The sequence below is a fragment of the Carassius carassius genome, chromosome 3, assembly GCF_963082965.1.
Source record: "Carassius carassius chromosome 3, fCarCar2.1, whole genome shotgun sequence".
NCBI classification, from domain to species: Eukaryota; Metazoa; Chordata; class Actinopteri; order Cypriniformes; family Cyprinidae; genus Carassius; species Carassius carassius.
In genome coordinates, this window is record NC_081757.1 from 38,735,897 (window position 1) to 38,751,490 (window position 15,594).

General features: G+C 37.8%; 1 protein-coding gene across 6 annotated transcripts in view; it reads left to right on the plus strand.

The window, feature by feature from the left end:
• Nucleotides 1–15,594, plus strand: part of LOC132126601 (transcriptional enhancer factor TEF-1) — a 76,812-nt gene that overhangs the window by 19,942 nt on the left and 41,276 nt on the right. For all 6 annotated transcript variants that reach the window (XM_059537975.1, XM_059537983.1, XM_059537967.1 and 3 more), the window contains one exon: nt 666–918. In XM_059537975.1, coding sequence (XP_059393958.1) covers nt 771–918 — 148 coding nt within the window. In that variant the 5' untranslated portion in view covers nt 666–770. The remainder of the gene's footprint in view (nt 1–665; nt 919–15,594) is intronic.

Sequence of the window (15,594 nt, forward strand, 5' to 3'; positions counted from 1 at the left end):
ATTCCCACCTTTTTAACGAAATACAAGCAAATTCAATTTAACAGTGCTATGCAGTGTGTAATTTTTACAATGTTAAAGGATTAATTTTGAGATTTTAAGTTTTCAGTCGATATATACCTTCTGATGATTTCTAAAATGTGATAGAGAAAAAGGCAACAAAGAAGTCTTTTTTTTTTAAACAAAGGTCAAAACTCCAGTTATAATTTAGATTTTTGAGGGTGCACTCTTGTCATAAATTAATCGATTACTTTTCCTACATAATATTTTAGCAAAAAACATTGGTAAAATATATATTTGGGAGTCTTAGACCTTTCCAACGATATATAGTTTGTCAAGATTGGATTAGATTTGATTGTAATATAGTGAAGTAAAGCTAGGGGTCCCACAGAGGGGACGGGTGACAGTTAACAGGTTAAAATACTTTCTCTAATGCCAGTTTAATGTGCAGAGACAACTATGAAAAAGCCATTCAGTGAATTCACCAATGAGGGCAACCTCTTTAAAACTTAGCTCTATTTTTATGAATGGTTTGTAATGTTTTGGCTCAACCAGTGGCATGAACTGAAAATGATCCTACCACCGAACAACTACATCACCTGATATCTCAGTGACAGACATCTGTTCTGGAGTGTAACCACAACTCTGTCTTTGTTTGTCACTTTCAGGATTCACCCTAGTCTGCTCCAGGCTTCGGCTTGGAGGTCCCAACCGCCGCCATTGATCCCAGCAGCTGGAGTGGCAGTGAAAGCTCTGCCGAGGATATTGAGAGGATGAGCGACTCTGCAGACAAGCCCATTGACAACGATGCAGAGGGGGTGTGGAGTCCTGACATAGAGCAGAGCTTTCAGGAGGCACTGGCCATCTACCCGCCCTGTGGACGCCGCAAAATTATCCTCTCGGATGAGGGCAAGATGTATGGTAAGAACTAAGTGGCTCTTCCAAACAGGATATGGCCAAAATCAGTTTTTCTGTTTCTTTGGAAACGCATTCAACAGAAGTGAGAAAAATGAAAGGTGTTAATTTTGGTTTAGCTAAGTTGACGAATTATAAAATGGCAAATAATAAAAGTGACCATTGATCATGTCAACTGGACACTACGGATCACTTGGTTTCCAATTTTTGCTGCACTGGGCAGGCCCCCAGACATAGTGACATCTAGTTGTTCCAAAATCTTGCTCAATGCCTGTTTGGTAAATCAACAGGAAATCAATGTTGACCCGGTTTTGTAATACATGTTCCTGGCCTTGTTGGCCACAATTCAGGTCATAATAAAAAAAAAAAGTATTTTAAATACACTGTTCCTGTAGCTCAAGTGGTAGAGCAAGGTTGGGGGTTCAATTCCCCGGGAACACATGATAGGTAAAAATTGATAGCCTGAATGCACTGTAAGTCGCTTTGGATAAAAGCGTCTGCTAAATGCATACATTTAATTTTATTTTAATTTAAAATATAAATATTAGTATTATAATTTTATAGTAATGTAAAATTATTATTATTATTATTATATTTTTATTTTTTATTTTGCAGTGTAAGTAATAAAAAAAAAAAATTATAATTATTATTTAGCCATATCGATATAATCACAAAGGTATGGCCAAATTGTTCCCTACAAACAAGCACAGCAAACCCGAATTGTTTAAAATCTAATTTTAAATAGCAATTTAAATTTTTATGAGAAATTTGTATTTTTCAAAAAATCTGCCTGTGTCTTGCAGAACTAATGATTGGTATATTGTTAGAATAAAATAGACTTTATACTATTAGAGTTTAGATATTTAATAGTGTCACATTTTAACACCATAAATGAATAATTATTGTAAATATTGGAAAAATATGTTATCGGTGCATGCATTGTTTCCTTTGTAATCTTTTTTCAAATTGTAGTAATACGTCACCAAGCATTATTATTTTTCCCTCCTTCATCCACCCGACCACTTTTTAAGAACCAATCCATTACAGTTTGAAAAAGTTTGATACTAGATATTTTCCACTTTCACATTTCATTTTTAAAGTAAAATGGACTGTGAACACTGTTTTCGTGTTAAGTATGTTGAAATATTTCATTTTTACCGTGGACAGAGATATAACTTGTTGCTGGTAACTTGCCACTTTGAATCTGTTTAAAAGACCTGTCGTCAATGTAACACGACAAAGTAACAACACGAATCCCCTACGATGTAGCCTCAGTGTTCAGGGCTCTTGGATTGTCCCAGAGCTGATCACTGGAGGTGAGAAGTGAAACGGAGGGCTCTGAGGAATCACATGAGAGTGAAGTGGTAGAGAAGATGAGAGCCATTGTCAATCAGACATCTCTGAAGTCTTGGCGGGCCTCTGCAGCAGGGTAGTGGGAGTGTAAGTAAAGCAGCATGAACTATTAGTCAGGAGCAGATGGTACTGCGGCTGTCACCAGCTGTGCCACCCCCTCCTCCTCCTCTCCTGCTCCTGCCGTCCTCCCCCTTTCCTCCATTCCAGGCTGGATGATGTCATGGAAAGAGGGAATATTTTCTTTCCGCGGTGTTGGAGTCCCTCACAGCTTGTCAGTGTCAAGTGAAAGCAGAAGGCCCTCAGGGCATTCGTTTGCAGCTGTCATGTGACCCCTCCGGCCAAATCAAATGTAAAGTTTAGGAGTGGCAGCAAAGCCTCTCATCTGCCATTACAAAAAGTGTTTCGGGCCACACTGTCACCGAAACACCCTAAACAGCCTCTGCTCTCAAACTCGCTCTCATTCACTCCCTCTGTTCAGGGTTAAAGTCTGAAAATAGGTTTGGCTGACCAGTTTGAAATGATCAAGTCCAAGTGCAAGATTCAGCAGTGCTCAGACTGATTATAGAGAGGGTTTATTTTGTGTTTTTCTTCATAGGTTTATGCAGTAACTACAACTTTAAACCAGAGTTTACAACAAATAGTTTAAATAATTAAAAAGTTTGCAGTCTTTTAAGATTTTCATTGAATTATTTTGCTCTCAAAGGCCCTAAATGTAAAAACAGTTATTGTGAAATATTTTGACTATTTAAAATGCCTGGTTTCTGCTTTTTTATTTTATTTAATTTTATTTAATTTCTGTGATGATGGCAAATCTGTATTACCCTTCAGAAATCATTCTAATATGCTGATTTAATTCTTAAGAAGTGTTTTTCTTCTTATTGATTAAAAATGTTTTTGTTGCTTAATATTTTTAGGAGTATAAAAACAGTATTTACGTATTTGATCATTTAAATAATTAAAATATATCGGATATAAAGGTTTTTTCCATTAGCAGATTTGTCACTGCTTTTAGCATAAACCATATAAATAAAATTTATTTCTTCAAGGTTTATGCTTGAAACTCTTAATGGGACTTCAACCATATACATTTCCAGATACTTCTTTAAAAAGTACTCATTGTGCCTCTCAGATTAAGAAGAGTGACATATCGGCTGATATTTGGCATTTTTCAAATATCGGCATCGGCTGATAAGTTTTTCTGCCTGGTCGATGTTTTCGAGGTGGGACTTTTATTTTGACTGCATTGAGAGAGGCAGCACCTGAGCGCACACAGCTCACACTCTCCCTCTTGTTTACCGTCGTTGTGAACAGTTCTGTCTAATATGGATAAAGTCTGTCTAATTATCAGATGTAAAAGTTACAAAGGAATTAATGTATACTAAAAGTATTAAAATGATTGCTTTATATGGCTAGTAAAAAAAAAGCAAACATTATGATACTTTCTCGTTTGCCATCAGCATTAAGCAAATACGCATTTATATCATTAAACAAATCATTGAATGGCAAATGAACATTTAATTTAACAAACCTTGCAAACTTAGTCGAATCCAGCTGTGAGATCTTGTGAAGTGTGCATGTGACCTGCAAGATTGTGTGTTCTCTGCGTGACAGTCTGTCATCTGCCCACTGGCATATTCATGTCATTTTCTCTTGTGTGCTGTACGTAAAATGAGTGTTGCTCTAGTTTTATTTGAAAATATGATTCCTACTGTACCCAAACTTCCCAGAATTCTGAGTGCCCTGTTGGTTACAGTGTTTACTTTTTTAAATAATGTTTTACTGAATATTTACTTATTTGTGGAAAATACTTTGTCATCTAAAGTAAGTATGTTTATTTTAAACATTTATTTTTAATCCATTGTCAGATGATTTCATAAATATCGGCTTTATATCGGCTATCAGGCCCCCTGCTTTCCAAGATATTGGCATCGGCTGTCAAAAAAAAAAAAAAAAAAAAAACAATATCGGTTGACCACTAGTAATATGTGAGCCAATATAGATCAAACAGGAAATCTTAATGATAAAATCTCCTGACAGCATTACCATTAGAGAGCTGGTGTGCAATGCTGGGGATGCTGACCTGTCTGAGAGTGCAGAGATTGACCAGAGGTCAGCTTTGGCAGCTGTTCAGGGTGTCCGGTTGCATGTTTACTCAACAGTGATGTCCATCATATCCTCAGGAGTAATGTTTCACAGTCATCCAGACCACAAGCAGAGACATCAAGAAAGCAGCACAGTTTCACGAGCCACATTGTTACACATGTAATGCGTATAACAAGCAGATGATCGCATACTGTAGACAAATCAGATATTGAAACAAATCACTGCCAGCAAAGTTTAGACTTGTTGCTATAAAAGCATATTGATTCTGTTATTCCTAAAATGAAGACCCCATGATTTATTTGGGAGATTTTTGCTTGTGCTCATAATCTGTTACAGAAAAGTGAATTTATTGGAAGAAAAGACAAGTAACAGAGCAAATAGGAGGCTATATGTGTCAATCAGGGTGAGGATAGAGAGTCGGATGTCCTAATTCAACATAAAATAGCAAATGGTTCCTGCAGACAGGAACTGGCTCTAGAAAAAGTATGTAAAATTCTGCTTAAGCCAAAGAGACAGTCTGGATAAGAGGCCTTCCCTTCATCCTTCACCATTTCCTTGCAAGGTAATACAAAATATGTTTAAAGGGATAGTTCACTCAAAAATGCAAATTCTGTCATTGATTACTCACCTTCATGTCGTTCCAAACCCATGAGACCTTCATTCATATTCAGAATACTGATTCATTTGAAACCCGAATAAATCCAAAGCTTTTTCCGAAGCTATGAGAATCATTAAATCAAGACATTATTTTTGTTTTCTTTGTGTACAAAATATATTCCCGTAGCTTTATAAAATTATGGTTGAACCACTGATGTCATATGTACTATTTTACAGATGTCCTTACTCTGCTTCTCGGCCTGGAAACATTTCAGGTAATTTGCTGTCAGTGGAGGGTCAGAAAGCTCTCGGATTTCATAAAAAAATATAAAAAAATGTATTCTAAAGATGAACTAAGGCCTTATGGGTTTGTAACGACATGAGGGTGAATAATTAGTGACAGGATTAAAATTTTTGGGTGAACTATCCCTTTAGGACAAAACATGAAAGAGTATATAGTTTGTTATAATTTGTAGTAGTCATCCGATATATCGACAGTTGGCACAATCAAAACAAAAAAACACAGATATGTTGCATAGGGTTGGGTATCGATTGGGTTTTATTCGATACCGATGCCATTTCGATACTTTTAAAACGGTACCGGTGCCTAAACGGTGCCTGAACCGATACTTCTATAAAAATAAGTAACGGTCTGACGCCGTTTTCATATGACATTTAAGCGGACTGAGACCGATGAGGTGATTGCGAATTTGTGTACTTTATCAAGCCCCGCTAAAAAAGCCTAGCGATGCCCCTGCTTCTTGTGTACATTTCGGAGAACCAAGACAAATATTTCAATCGATCGCTCAGGCATTTAAGAGGCACCGAAATCTGTGTGCTGATTCGGTTCGGTGCATACTGGTTCCATAAGTACAGGTGCCTAAAGAACTGCAGATTGCGGTTGTCCTCTCTTTGAGCGTAGAGTTGTTGTATAGTCTCGTCTTTCAGCTCTGCAGCTGTCACTGGGTCCTAGTGCCAAAGCCATCACACCGTGAACTGTGACCCGCACACTCACTCAACCTTTAACAAGGGCCATTACAACTGTCAAAACAAGAGGGTGTGTCTGTCAGTGGGGTTCCGGGACAAATTAGAGAAACAGACTTGATTGGCATTTTTGGTGTATTGAATATGGTTAATGGGCCATTTTTCTTTACAGGTTATTTTGACTCTTGGGTTGTTGTGCATGTTTGTTGTGGCCATTATACAAAATAGGCATAACAGGCTTTACCCTTGAAATCAAGGAATTTGATAAACTGAAATTAATTTGTTGTCATTCTGCAAACACTTAATAAAACTAAAAAATACTTTACAGTTATTTTACATTCATGCCTAACTGCATTAAACTAACATCATTGTCTGACCTTTCTGTCAACACTCCTTTGTGAAGCTGGTACTATGTTGTTTGTTAGTCTGACATGCATTGCTTTTGATGAAGTTTCTCTTGAAGTTTTGTGACTTTTTCTCATTTAGGGTCTTGAACATCCCTGCAAAGTGTTGACACACAATGTGTTGTGGAATGTATGAAATTTATATAATATATAAATAAATGATGTGGGATGCAAGCGGTGCAGAGTGAAAAAATACTATAGAACCCATCATAAATGGTGAAGCTGTCTTGACATGACACGACACATCCCCGACAGTAAACTGCTGCCTCATTCTTTTTATGGTGTACTGATAAAAAGTTCAAATGATTTTTAATGGTCACTAAGTCACATGCAGTGTAGAGAGTCTTTAGCTGTCTGATGTAGACATGGTGTCACTTTCCAATGTAAAACACAACATATTCAATGGTTTAGTTATCTGAAAACTAGACTAGTGATTAGCAATGCTGATTAGATTTAATCATTTTATTTTCTTTAAATGTTTGATATTTTTAAAGCAGTACAATAGTGGCAAGCAGTTTTCAAATGTTAGAAAGTTATCACAGTTGGGAGTTGGATGTATACTTTTATCCCTGTAAATCCATGTTTCTTTATTGGTAAATTAGTCATTTGGCCAAATCTTAAAATGTATAGTTTTTTTCAGTAGTGACCACCCATTGATCTTTTAGTCTTTTCTGCAACTTTTTAAAAATCTAATGATCATCTAGTAAACCTTTCTTAACCCTGTCAGGTCACCATTTTCCTGAAGCACAATTGGGACCAGGGACCTTAAAACATTGTAACTCGTGTTTCTGTGTTACTTCTCCATTGAGTACCATCGCTTTAATGAAATGCACTGGCTGGCAGGCCACTCTCCAGAATGCCACAGGAGCTGATGAGATCTCCTTCGAGAGGTCCTCCATGCTGATGAAGCACCCTGATTGGCTGGGGATTTGATGATTATTTTTGTTTTAGGGCAGCTTCGAACCCGATGGCATCGAGATTCACACAGTTCTCTAATTATTGTCCAGCAGCCTTTAGCCTTTGATAAAATGACCATCGTGCGTCTCCTGGCTTGGATGAGGAGAAGAGAAACAGAGGCGCAGGTATTTTGGTGCAGAGAGACCCACGGGATCGCACATATTCAATGCGCATAGTTCACTACGAAAGAGGCCGTCCTGAGTACCCTTAAGCCCTTTGTTCCCCTGGCTGAATGCAGTTAATTAGCAACAGTCACTATAGCAACTGCCTCTCACTTCAAAACAATGTCTAATTTTTGCAGCAAAGCTTATCATACTGTTTACCTGATGGGCTCTCTAGCGCCCTGAGTTGTGCCGGGACTGGCTCCCTGCCCAGCCTCAGAGGTTAATTGTGACCGCAGTGAAAAACATCACAACAGCTGCTTTGTGAGGAGAGGAGCATGAAAAGGGCTGGAAGAAAGTGGCGTTCCCCTTCAGCAGAAAGAAGCGAAGACGCAGCACTTACATAATTCACCTGTTTTGCGAGCCTCCATTCAGCACGCCCTGTGTGATTACATACCCTCCGGAGTATATAAATGAACACATGACCAGATGTGAAATATGGCAAGAAACGCACAATGGGACATTCAGTTCCCAGAAATTGCATTTAATGGGTGTTATTGTGCACGCAGCAGAGTCTTAAGTCATATTGTTAGAAATAATGCGCCACAGCACGATTCTGACTGTAATGTGTAATATGTAGAAACTCTGAGTTTCGTTTTCCAAAAATTCATCTTTGTTTTCAACAGATTTTTGGAGAAAAGAATGGCATTGAAAAAATTTAATTGATTGCATGAAGCACCACATTTATATCTTCCATGTTACGTGAGTTTTTGTCCTAATTACCCATTTGGTTGCTCGCCGCACTGGGTAGCCCCACCCACACTGAAGTCTCATTGGACTGAAGAGCGGTTGTGGCTAGAAGGGATACAGCTAAAACAAGAGGCTAACAGTAAATTAAATTCTCTGCCTATTACCTATTTTCTACCTGTGTTTTATTAACGTCTACACCTACCCCAACCCTAAACCTACCCCTTCAATAAGGCAAAAACAGTAAATATTGTATTACAGTGTGAAAACAATTATACTATATTGATATGTGCATGCCCAGTAGACAAATCTGTATATTATCTAGCCTTAAACCTGAAGTAAACCATCTTAAAGGGATAGTTCACCCCCCCCCCCCACAACAGAAAATAAAATTCTGTCTGTTTTGACTCACCCAAATGTCTTTCTTCTGTGTGCCATAAAAGAAGATATTATGAGAAATGTTAGTGTTTGGTTAAAACAATTCTTCAAAACATCATCCTTTGGGTTGTGGAACAGCATGAGTATGAGTAAATGTTGACAAAATTTTGGGATGTGCTATCCCTTTAAAGCTTTTCTTAAAGATTCAGGTCAGTCCAACGATGTCTTAAATGCAATAAATCATTTTCTAAAACAGTAGTATTGCTTGGTTTTCTAAGGTGATTAAAAAAAAATACATTTAAGATGCATGCTCAAGTCTTAATATCACACATAGTTTAAGTTTTCTAGTAAATTTATCTTATTGCTTTAAGGATGTTTGAATATTTTTGCTTGAAAAGACGACAACATAGCCGGCTGTGAAATAGTAGAATGCATTGCATTTCAGTTTTTGTGACATTTATTAGTATAATCACTCAGATTATTACCATAAGCAGTGTAAATATCACAATGTGCCAGGAGCGTGAGAATACATAAGACTGCTGTAATTATTACGTGTGAAACGACCATCTGTCTCAGGAGCAACAAGCTGCTTTTAGTGGGAGACGCACTTGCTGATATCAGGTTTTTGTCACCAGAGCGGTTCCCACAGCGCATCTGTTTGCTTTAAAGGTGGAAAACATTTATCATATTGTGTCATTTCAACCCCGACCAAAGGATGAAAGACATTTGTGGGGAGTGCGTGGCCACGTTATCTCCCAGACGTTTTCTGGACCCAATTGCCAGAGTTACCGTCAGCCATTGTGAGTCCGTTTTTGTTCGCCGTGTTATTACAGATATGCAGTGTGCTCAGCAATCTCATCAGGGCCGGACTGGCGTCTCTGACCGGCACTAAGTGGCACTTGGTTTGCAGGGCTGCCGTGGATCATTTAGGCCTAATGAGCGAGCCTGGCCTCCCCCGTGGGGCTGCCAGAGCTCTGTTCCCAGACCTGCCTCAGCAGCGGCCCGCTTCGCGCTCGCACCGCTGGTGCACCCTAGCTACCCGCTGTGAGGATAATGAGGAATTCTGGGATCCGCTCAGGCCCCTGCTTCCTGCATTCACTCAGAATGGAGTCTGGAGAACTTTAGTCTAACACACACCACCAATATAATCCCTCGCTTTTGTTTGTGCGCAATTGTAGCTTTGACACGCTACAGTGATTTTACACCTACAAGAAACACATTTCTGATTACGACACGATTACGTTTTACTCTGGCAAAAGGAGTCAGAAATACCGCCAGGGTTGTTCTCATGTAGTAAACGGAGTATGAAACTGCTTGCTACCTTTTTCTTACAACATAATGATAATTAGTCTTTTTTCACCGCTGTCTTATTTTGTGTAAAAATCAGCTGAACACTGCAACCTAAATAACATTGATTTTCTGTATAGATAATTCAAAGCAGCAAACTAGCTTTGCCTCTTTCTATGTGCCTTGTGTTTTTTTTTTCTGAAATATTTGGAGTGGTTTCTAACAAAGCATATTGAGTTATCATTGATTGTGTGCCCTAAAATTCATATTACTGCCGTCCGTCTAACTGCAAAATAAGAGAGAAGGGCTATGCAGTGCACTAACAAAAATATGCATGTGTTTGATCCAGAAAACACAAAAGCAGCCGCGAAATCTGTCAGACCACAAGCTATTTAGCCATTTTCAGAATGATGGACGTGGACTTTATTTTACGCCTTCTGGTCATGTCACACTTAACAAAGCTTAGTATTGATGGCCTTGTTAGGGCTTGTCAGCATCTGATGTTTTGTGCCAACAATGAATGAAAAGAAATTTTGCGTGCTTTTGGACCTAGACGTTGTAAACATATGGACCTGTCAGAGAACCAATTCAATTTTGTTAGTATTGACACAGGCTGTTTTTCAATGGAGGTTTCAGATTCCTTCGTTTATCTCTAGTGTTCTCTGCCAGGGCTTGCCCCAGTGTTGACCTTCGGAGTTGTTTAAATGACCCTTGGGTCCAATGCTGCATGTCCCCACTGGTCAGACATTCTCCAGACCTGCCAGGTGGAAAGAAGTGTGACCCAGAGTGCTTTGGGTTGTCTAGTCTATCCCATGCTTGGGTGGTCAAGTCTGAAAGCAAAACGCCCAAGGCATTTCATGTTTGCTATTTGTTGACCACAATGTGACATGATACTATTGACAGCTTCTCTGATTGCACAAAGAGCTTGTTTTGAAGTTCAGAGAGCATGAGGGCATGTAAAATGTTATGGTCAATTTTAACAGTTTCATCTTTAGCATGAAAGAAAATGACTTTGTGATTCTCAAGGATATCAGAATAAGAAGAATGGAAGTCTTGAATGTCAAAAATTCACTTAAATCCAGTGGTCTAGTTTTTTTATTTTTAATTCAGGTCAGTTTACATTTTTTTCCTCATACATTTTAGGTTTAATGTCATACCAATAATTAAGGTATTTTAAGTGTCCTATAAAGAATGAATGTGCCGGCTCAACAGAAATGACTGCATTTTTTAGACGTGACTGCTAAGATTTGTGGTGGTCATGTGAGCCGTCTTCTTCACTGGTAAAGAGCAAATCCAGCAGAATCTGCCAGAGCTGAGGCTGGTCTCGTATTTCATCTCTCCAATTGGCTGCTGTTGTATGAGTGAAGCAGGACATTCTGCTCCATTTAAAGAAACAACAGCGCTCATTGGTTGACATATTGTGGTGACTAACTACTGTGCCGCTGACTGAATACTGCTTTCTGTTTTTTTAAAATAGTATTTGAAACTTACAAAGTGATAAATGCTGTTAGCCTAAAAAGTAAAATATAGTACTTTTATCATGTTTTAATTACATTGACTGATTCAATTCATTAATCGGTATCCAGTTATTATCTCAGAAATGTAAATGGATATTTGTGGTCAAATTTGGTGGTTAAAGACCTAACTTTAAGCATTCTGATCTAATAAAGGGTCAAGAAAGACATTGTTAAAGAAAAATTAAAATTGTGATTGTGACATATTGGAAGTCTATAGTCAAGAAAGAGCGGTTTGCATTGTGGGATGCATGAAGCGTGTTCTGTTGTGTGTGGAACATTCTGGAAAATGTAGAAAAATGTTATGATTCACAGTTTGCATAATTTATCGTATGGTAGGATTGTATTCCAGAAGTGACTGTTCTGAAGACTGCAAAGGTGGGAAAAATAATATAATGTTACATCTCAATCAAAACCAATTAAATCTAGATTTAGCCACATCTTACATTGTTTTGTCTTGCTTATAAATGTTATAGTACAAAATTACAATTAAATTAAAATATAAATAAATAAATGCCTTTATTAAATTATCTACATGTTCTTAATAAATAAATAAATCATTCTAAAAATGAAATCATGAAATATACATGTATTATATATATATGTATATAGAATGCAAAGACAAAATATTAAGGTGCTTTGCTAACTCTTTTGGTCAGAAACATTATTTAATGTCTTTATATTCTGATGAATGTATCTCGAAGGTGTTGTGATACAGAAGCCCAGTTCATTTGAAACTCGAAACATTTCAGCTGAGTTTGGGCTTGTTAGAGAGCTGCATTGCAGGAGATGGAGCAGGGAACTTAAAGACGAGAACTATCAAGGTCATGAAGTTTGGCTTTTCATTTACACATATTGGTGACTGCTAACAGGTTTCTCTTCATGTTCAGATGTGGGATTGATCCTGAGAGATTGAAAATATTGATTTAACCCTCTTTCTTGCTCTGAACGTGCACTCGCTGGAAGGTACCAGCCGACAGTGTGTTCACACATCCGCGGGGCTGGAGATGGAGTTGTCCGTACCTCTGGGGAGCCCTGATGATGGCGACCGACTCTAGCATATCAGTCCGCTGTCCATCCATCCGTCTCCGCCGTTCTCTCTCTCTTAACCCCCACAGCCTGGCCTGCCTCAGCAGTAATACATGTGATGTTGTGCTTACCACCTCCTAATTGATAGAGTGATTCAGTGGAGGACTTGCTGTAATAATTGGTCCTATGGGAGCACAAGCAGACCCTGGGAGGGAGGGCGTTTTTTCTTCCTGCTGAGAAACACAGAAGTCTAGATAGAGAGAAGATGCCCAGGCCTTTTCTTCCTCCTCACCTGCCGCCGCGCCGTGAAGATTTACGAGGGGTCGTCTAGTGTAATCCTCTCTGTCTCATTGAAGCCTCGAGGTTGCGACCCACAGCTTTCTGCCGGTGGCTTGTCTGTTCCCACAATGGATGCCCACTGTTAATCCTTCCGTGGATTTCTGACTCGTGACCTAAAGCCCCGACCACAGGTCACCAGGAGTTATCTATCGAACACATTTTGTGTTCATACACTTTCAATTGATTTTTAAAGTGGTATTTATTATTTTTAAAGACAGTATTATGAGGAATTAATTGATTGGTTGTCATGTCGATGTACTTTTGGTAAGACTTATTGTCTATTAGTCAGTGTTAAATACTGTATTACCAAATTGTATTCTTAAGTCATACTGACCGATTTCTGGTGGCCTTTGACCTAGTGAGGTTCAGTTTTGTGAATGAATCATTGTTTCTTTGTAATAACTTGGTTGTTGGATTAGATTACTCCATTTTAGTGAATCTTTTTGAGAGTAAATGTAAAATGTTGGACATATGAATAACTAGTGGGCTATCAATTATTTATTTGTTTTCCTTTTTTTTTTTTTTTTACAACTGCTGTATTAATAAACAACCATTATGCTTGTAAAATTCATGTCAATAAGCAGCCAGTCAATTGTAAGAATTGACTCCTAAAATAAAGTGTTACTGACACCTTAAAATAGTAAAAAAATTGGCCATACTGGCCAAAATATCTATCGCTGTTATGAAAACATTCTTTATATTCTAAATAAGCTAATCACAACCATGCTAAAAAAATGTTTTGACCATGTACTCAGAGATTTATTTTTATTTTTATTAAATAGACCAATGTTACGTTGGGCCTTGATAAGTTGTCCTAGCTATAGTTTTTCTCAGTGCTCCAGTCTCTGGCAGTCCTTTGGATGGAAGTGATGGTCTATTGCCAACGTCTGCTTTTAGATCCTGGTTACATATCAGAATCCCACTCACTTCAGACCAGTAGAGCACTGCGTGACAGTGATGGAGTGGAATTTTCAGTAAGACGTGATAGCTGAATTAGGAACATGAAGAAGTTTTCAGGCCTGCAGACTTGTTTTTCATTCCTTGCAGACCACAAAAACAAGTGTGGCTATTGAATACAGTCGTGTGTTACAGTGCACTAATCCATCCTCATTCGCCATCACCCATGAGTTTCATATAAGTAATTGGCTCAAACAGAAGCTGCTTTTTGTACATTAAGGTTAAATGCTTTTAACGATTTTTATGTGCATTGAGAAATGGCTCATTAAGTATGGGCATATAGATATGAAGGCTGTGAGACAAAGCCAGAAATCCTTGGCTCAAGTGTGGATTGGAATAAATGAAAGCCTGTGAAATTAGATTTAATAGAGTATCTGAAAGATTAAAGAAGACCATCAGTGTACCTGGGTCCTGGTGAGAGATGTTGTGCATTAATGACAAAATGAATGCCTCCTTACAAGATAGGCTTAAAGGCTTCTCCAAAACTATTATCTAGTGGATTCCAAGGATTTCTCAGTATGCTTATTTAATATAATATTAGTTTATGAATAGTTTTATATTAGCTAAATGTGTTTTTGAGCTTTGAAAATGTGCACAGGACGTATATTAGAACAAGGACTTCCATTTACCTGATACCCCTAAAATCAGCCTGATTTTTTGCTTGAACACTTGACTAACTGGCACCTTTGTGATGATGAGAATGGTGTTTAAAAGAGGAAAAAACACATCATATGTGGTGTCAGCAGCTGTTAAAGCTTCACACTAACATTCCTTATGTGAACTAGGGCTGTAGCTATCGAATATTTTAGTAATCGAGTATTCTACCAAAAATTCCATCGATTAATCGAGTAATCGGATATAATGTGTTTTTGCTTAATTAAAGTGCAATATTAATTATGCAAGATAAAATAAGACTCCTGGGTCTCTTAAAATGAACAACTAAGTTTCATTTTTTAGAAAAAAAAATATTTTTATTTTTTAAATGCATAGAATGCAATGCATACATCAAAAATAAACATTTAATTATTACCCATTGTTTCTCTGTCTGTGCTTGTACTGTGAACCATGACAATAAAGTTGACAGATGAATTAAGTGCCATTCAGTTGGGGTTTTAAATAAAGCATTTTCTGACATGCACACATAAAACATTAATTTAATTTATCTTTTAATTATTGAAAATTAAGCAAACTTAACTTTTTGGTAAACAAAGGGGATTTACTATTAAAAATAAAACATGGAAGAAATGTGTGAATAAACTTTAAAAAAAATTTTTTTTTTTTGTTTGTTTGTTTTTTGTAGTAGGCTATGTACATTCTGCTGAACAATAGTAATACATCTCTGGCAAATACTTGTCTTGGACTGTAAACCAGACTTTTATTTTGACGGGTTGACATACCTTTACAGTTCTGTGTATGTGGTGTGACATTAGTTTTACTCAAATCAAACGGTCAAATGCTCATGAAGTGACTGTCAGAGCAGTTCTGAAGATGTTGTTCATGTGTTCACGTCCTTATTTAGTGAGACGTGAGACAGCAGACGCTAAAATCACTGCGAGCGTCACGCGCGCTTCATGTGTGTAAAATAGACGAAGACGCGCCATTCATTAACACAGACACGCAGAACATGCAGGATTCATATTTAAATAGACTGTTCCGGCTTAATATTTACAGATATTAGTCCATAACGTGATTTGATGTACGTGCAATGATCTATTTTTTATTAATTCATTCAAAATTTGGCAAATTCAGTGCCATTCCGCGTTAAACTGTAAATTCCGTTTTTATGATTGGATTCCGAGATTCCCTCCGCATTTTCTGCATCGCGGAAATCATAGGGCCCTAGTTGTGGTATGCCAGCTCTATCTTGCAATGGACACACGCCAGGCAATGGACACAAAAATCCAGGTTTTGCTACACTCTCAGGAAAAAGCT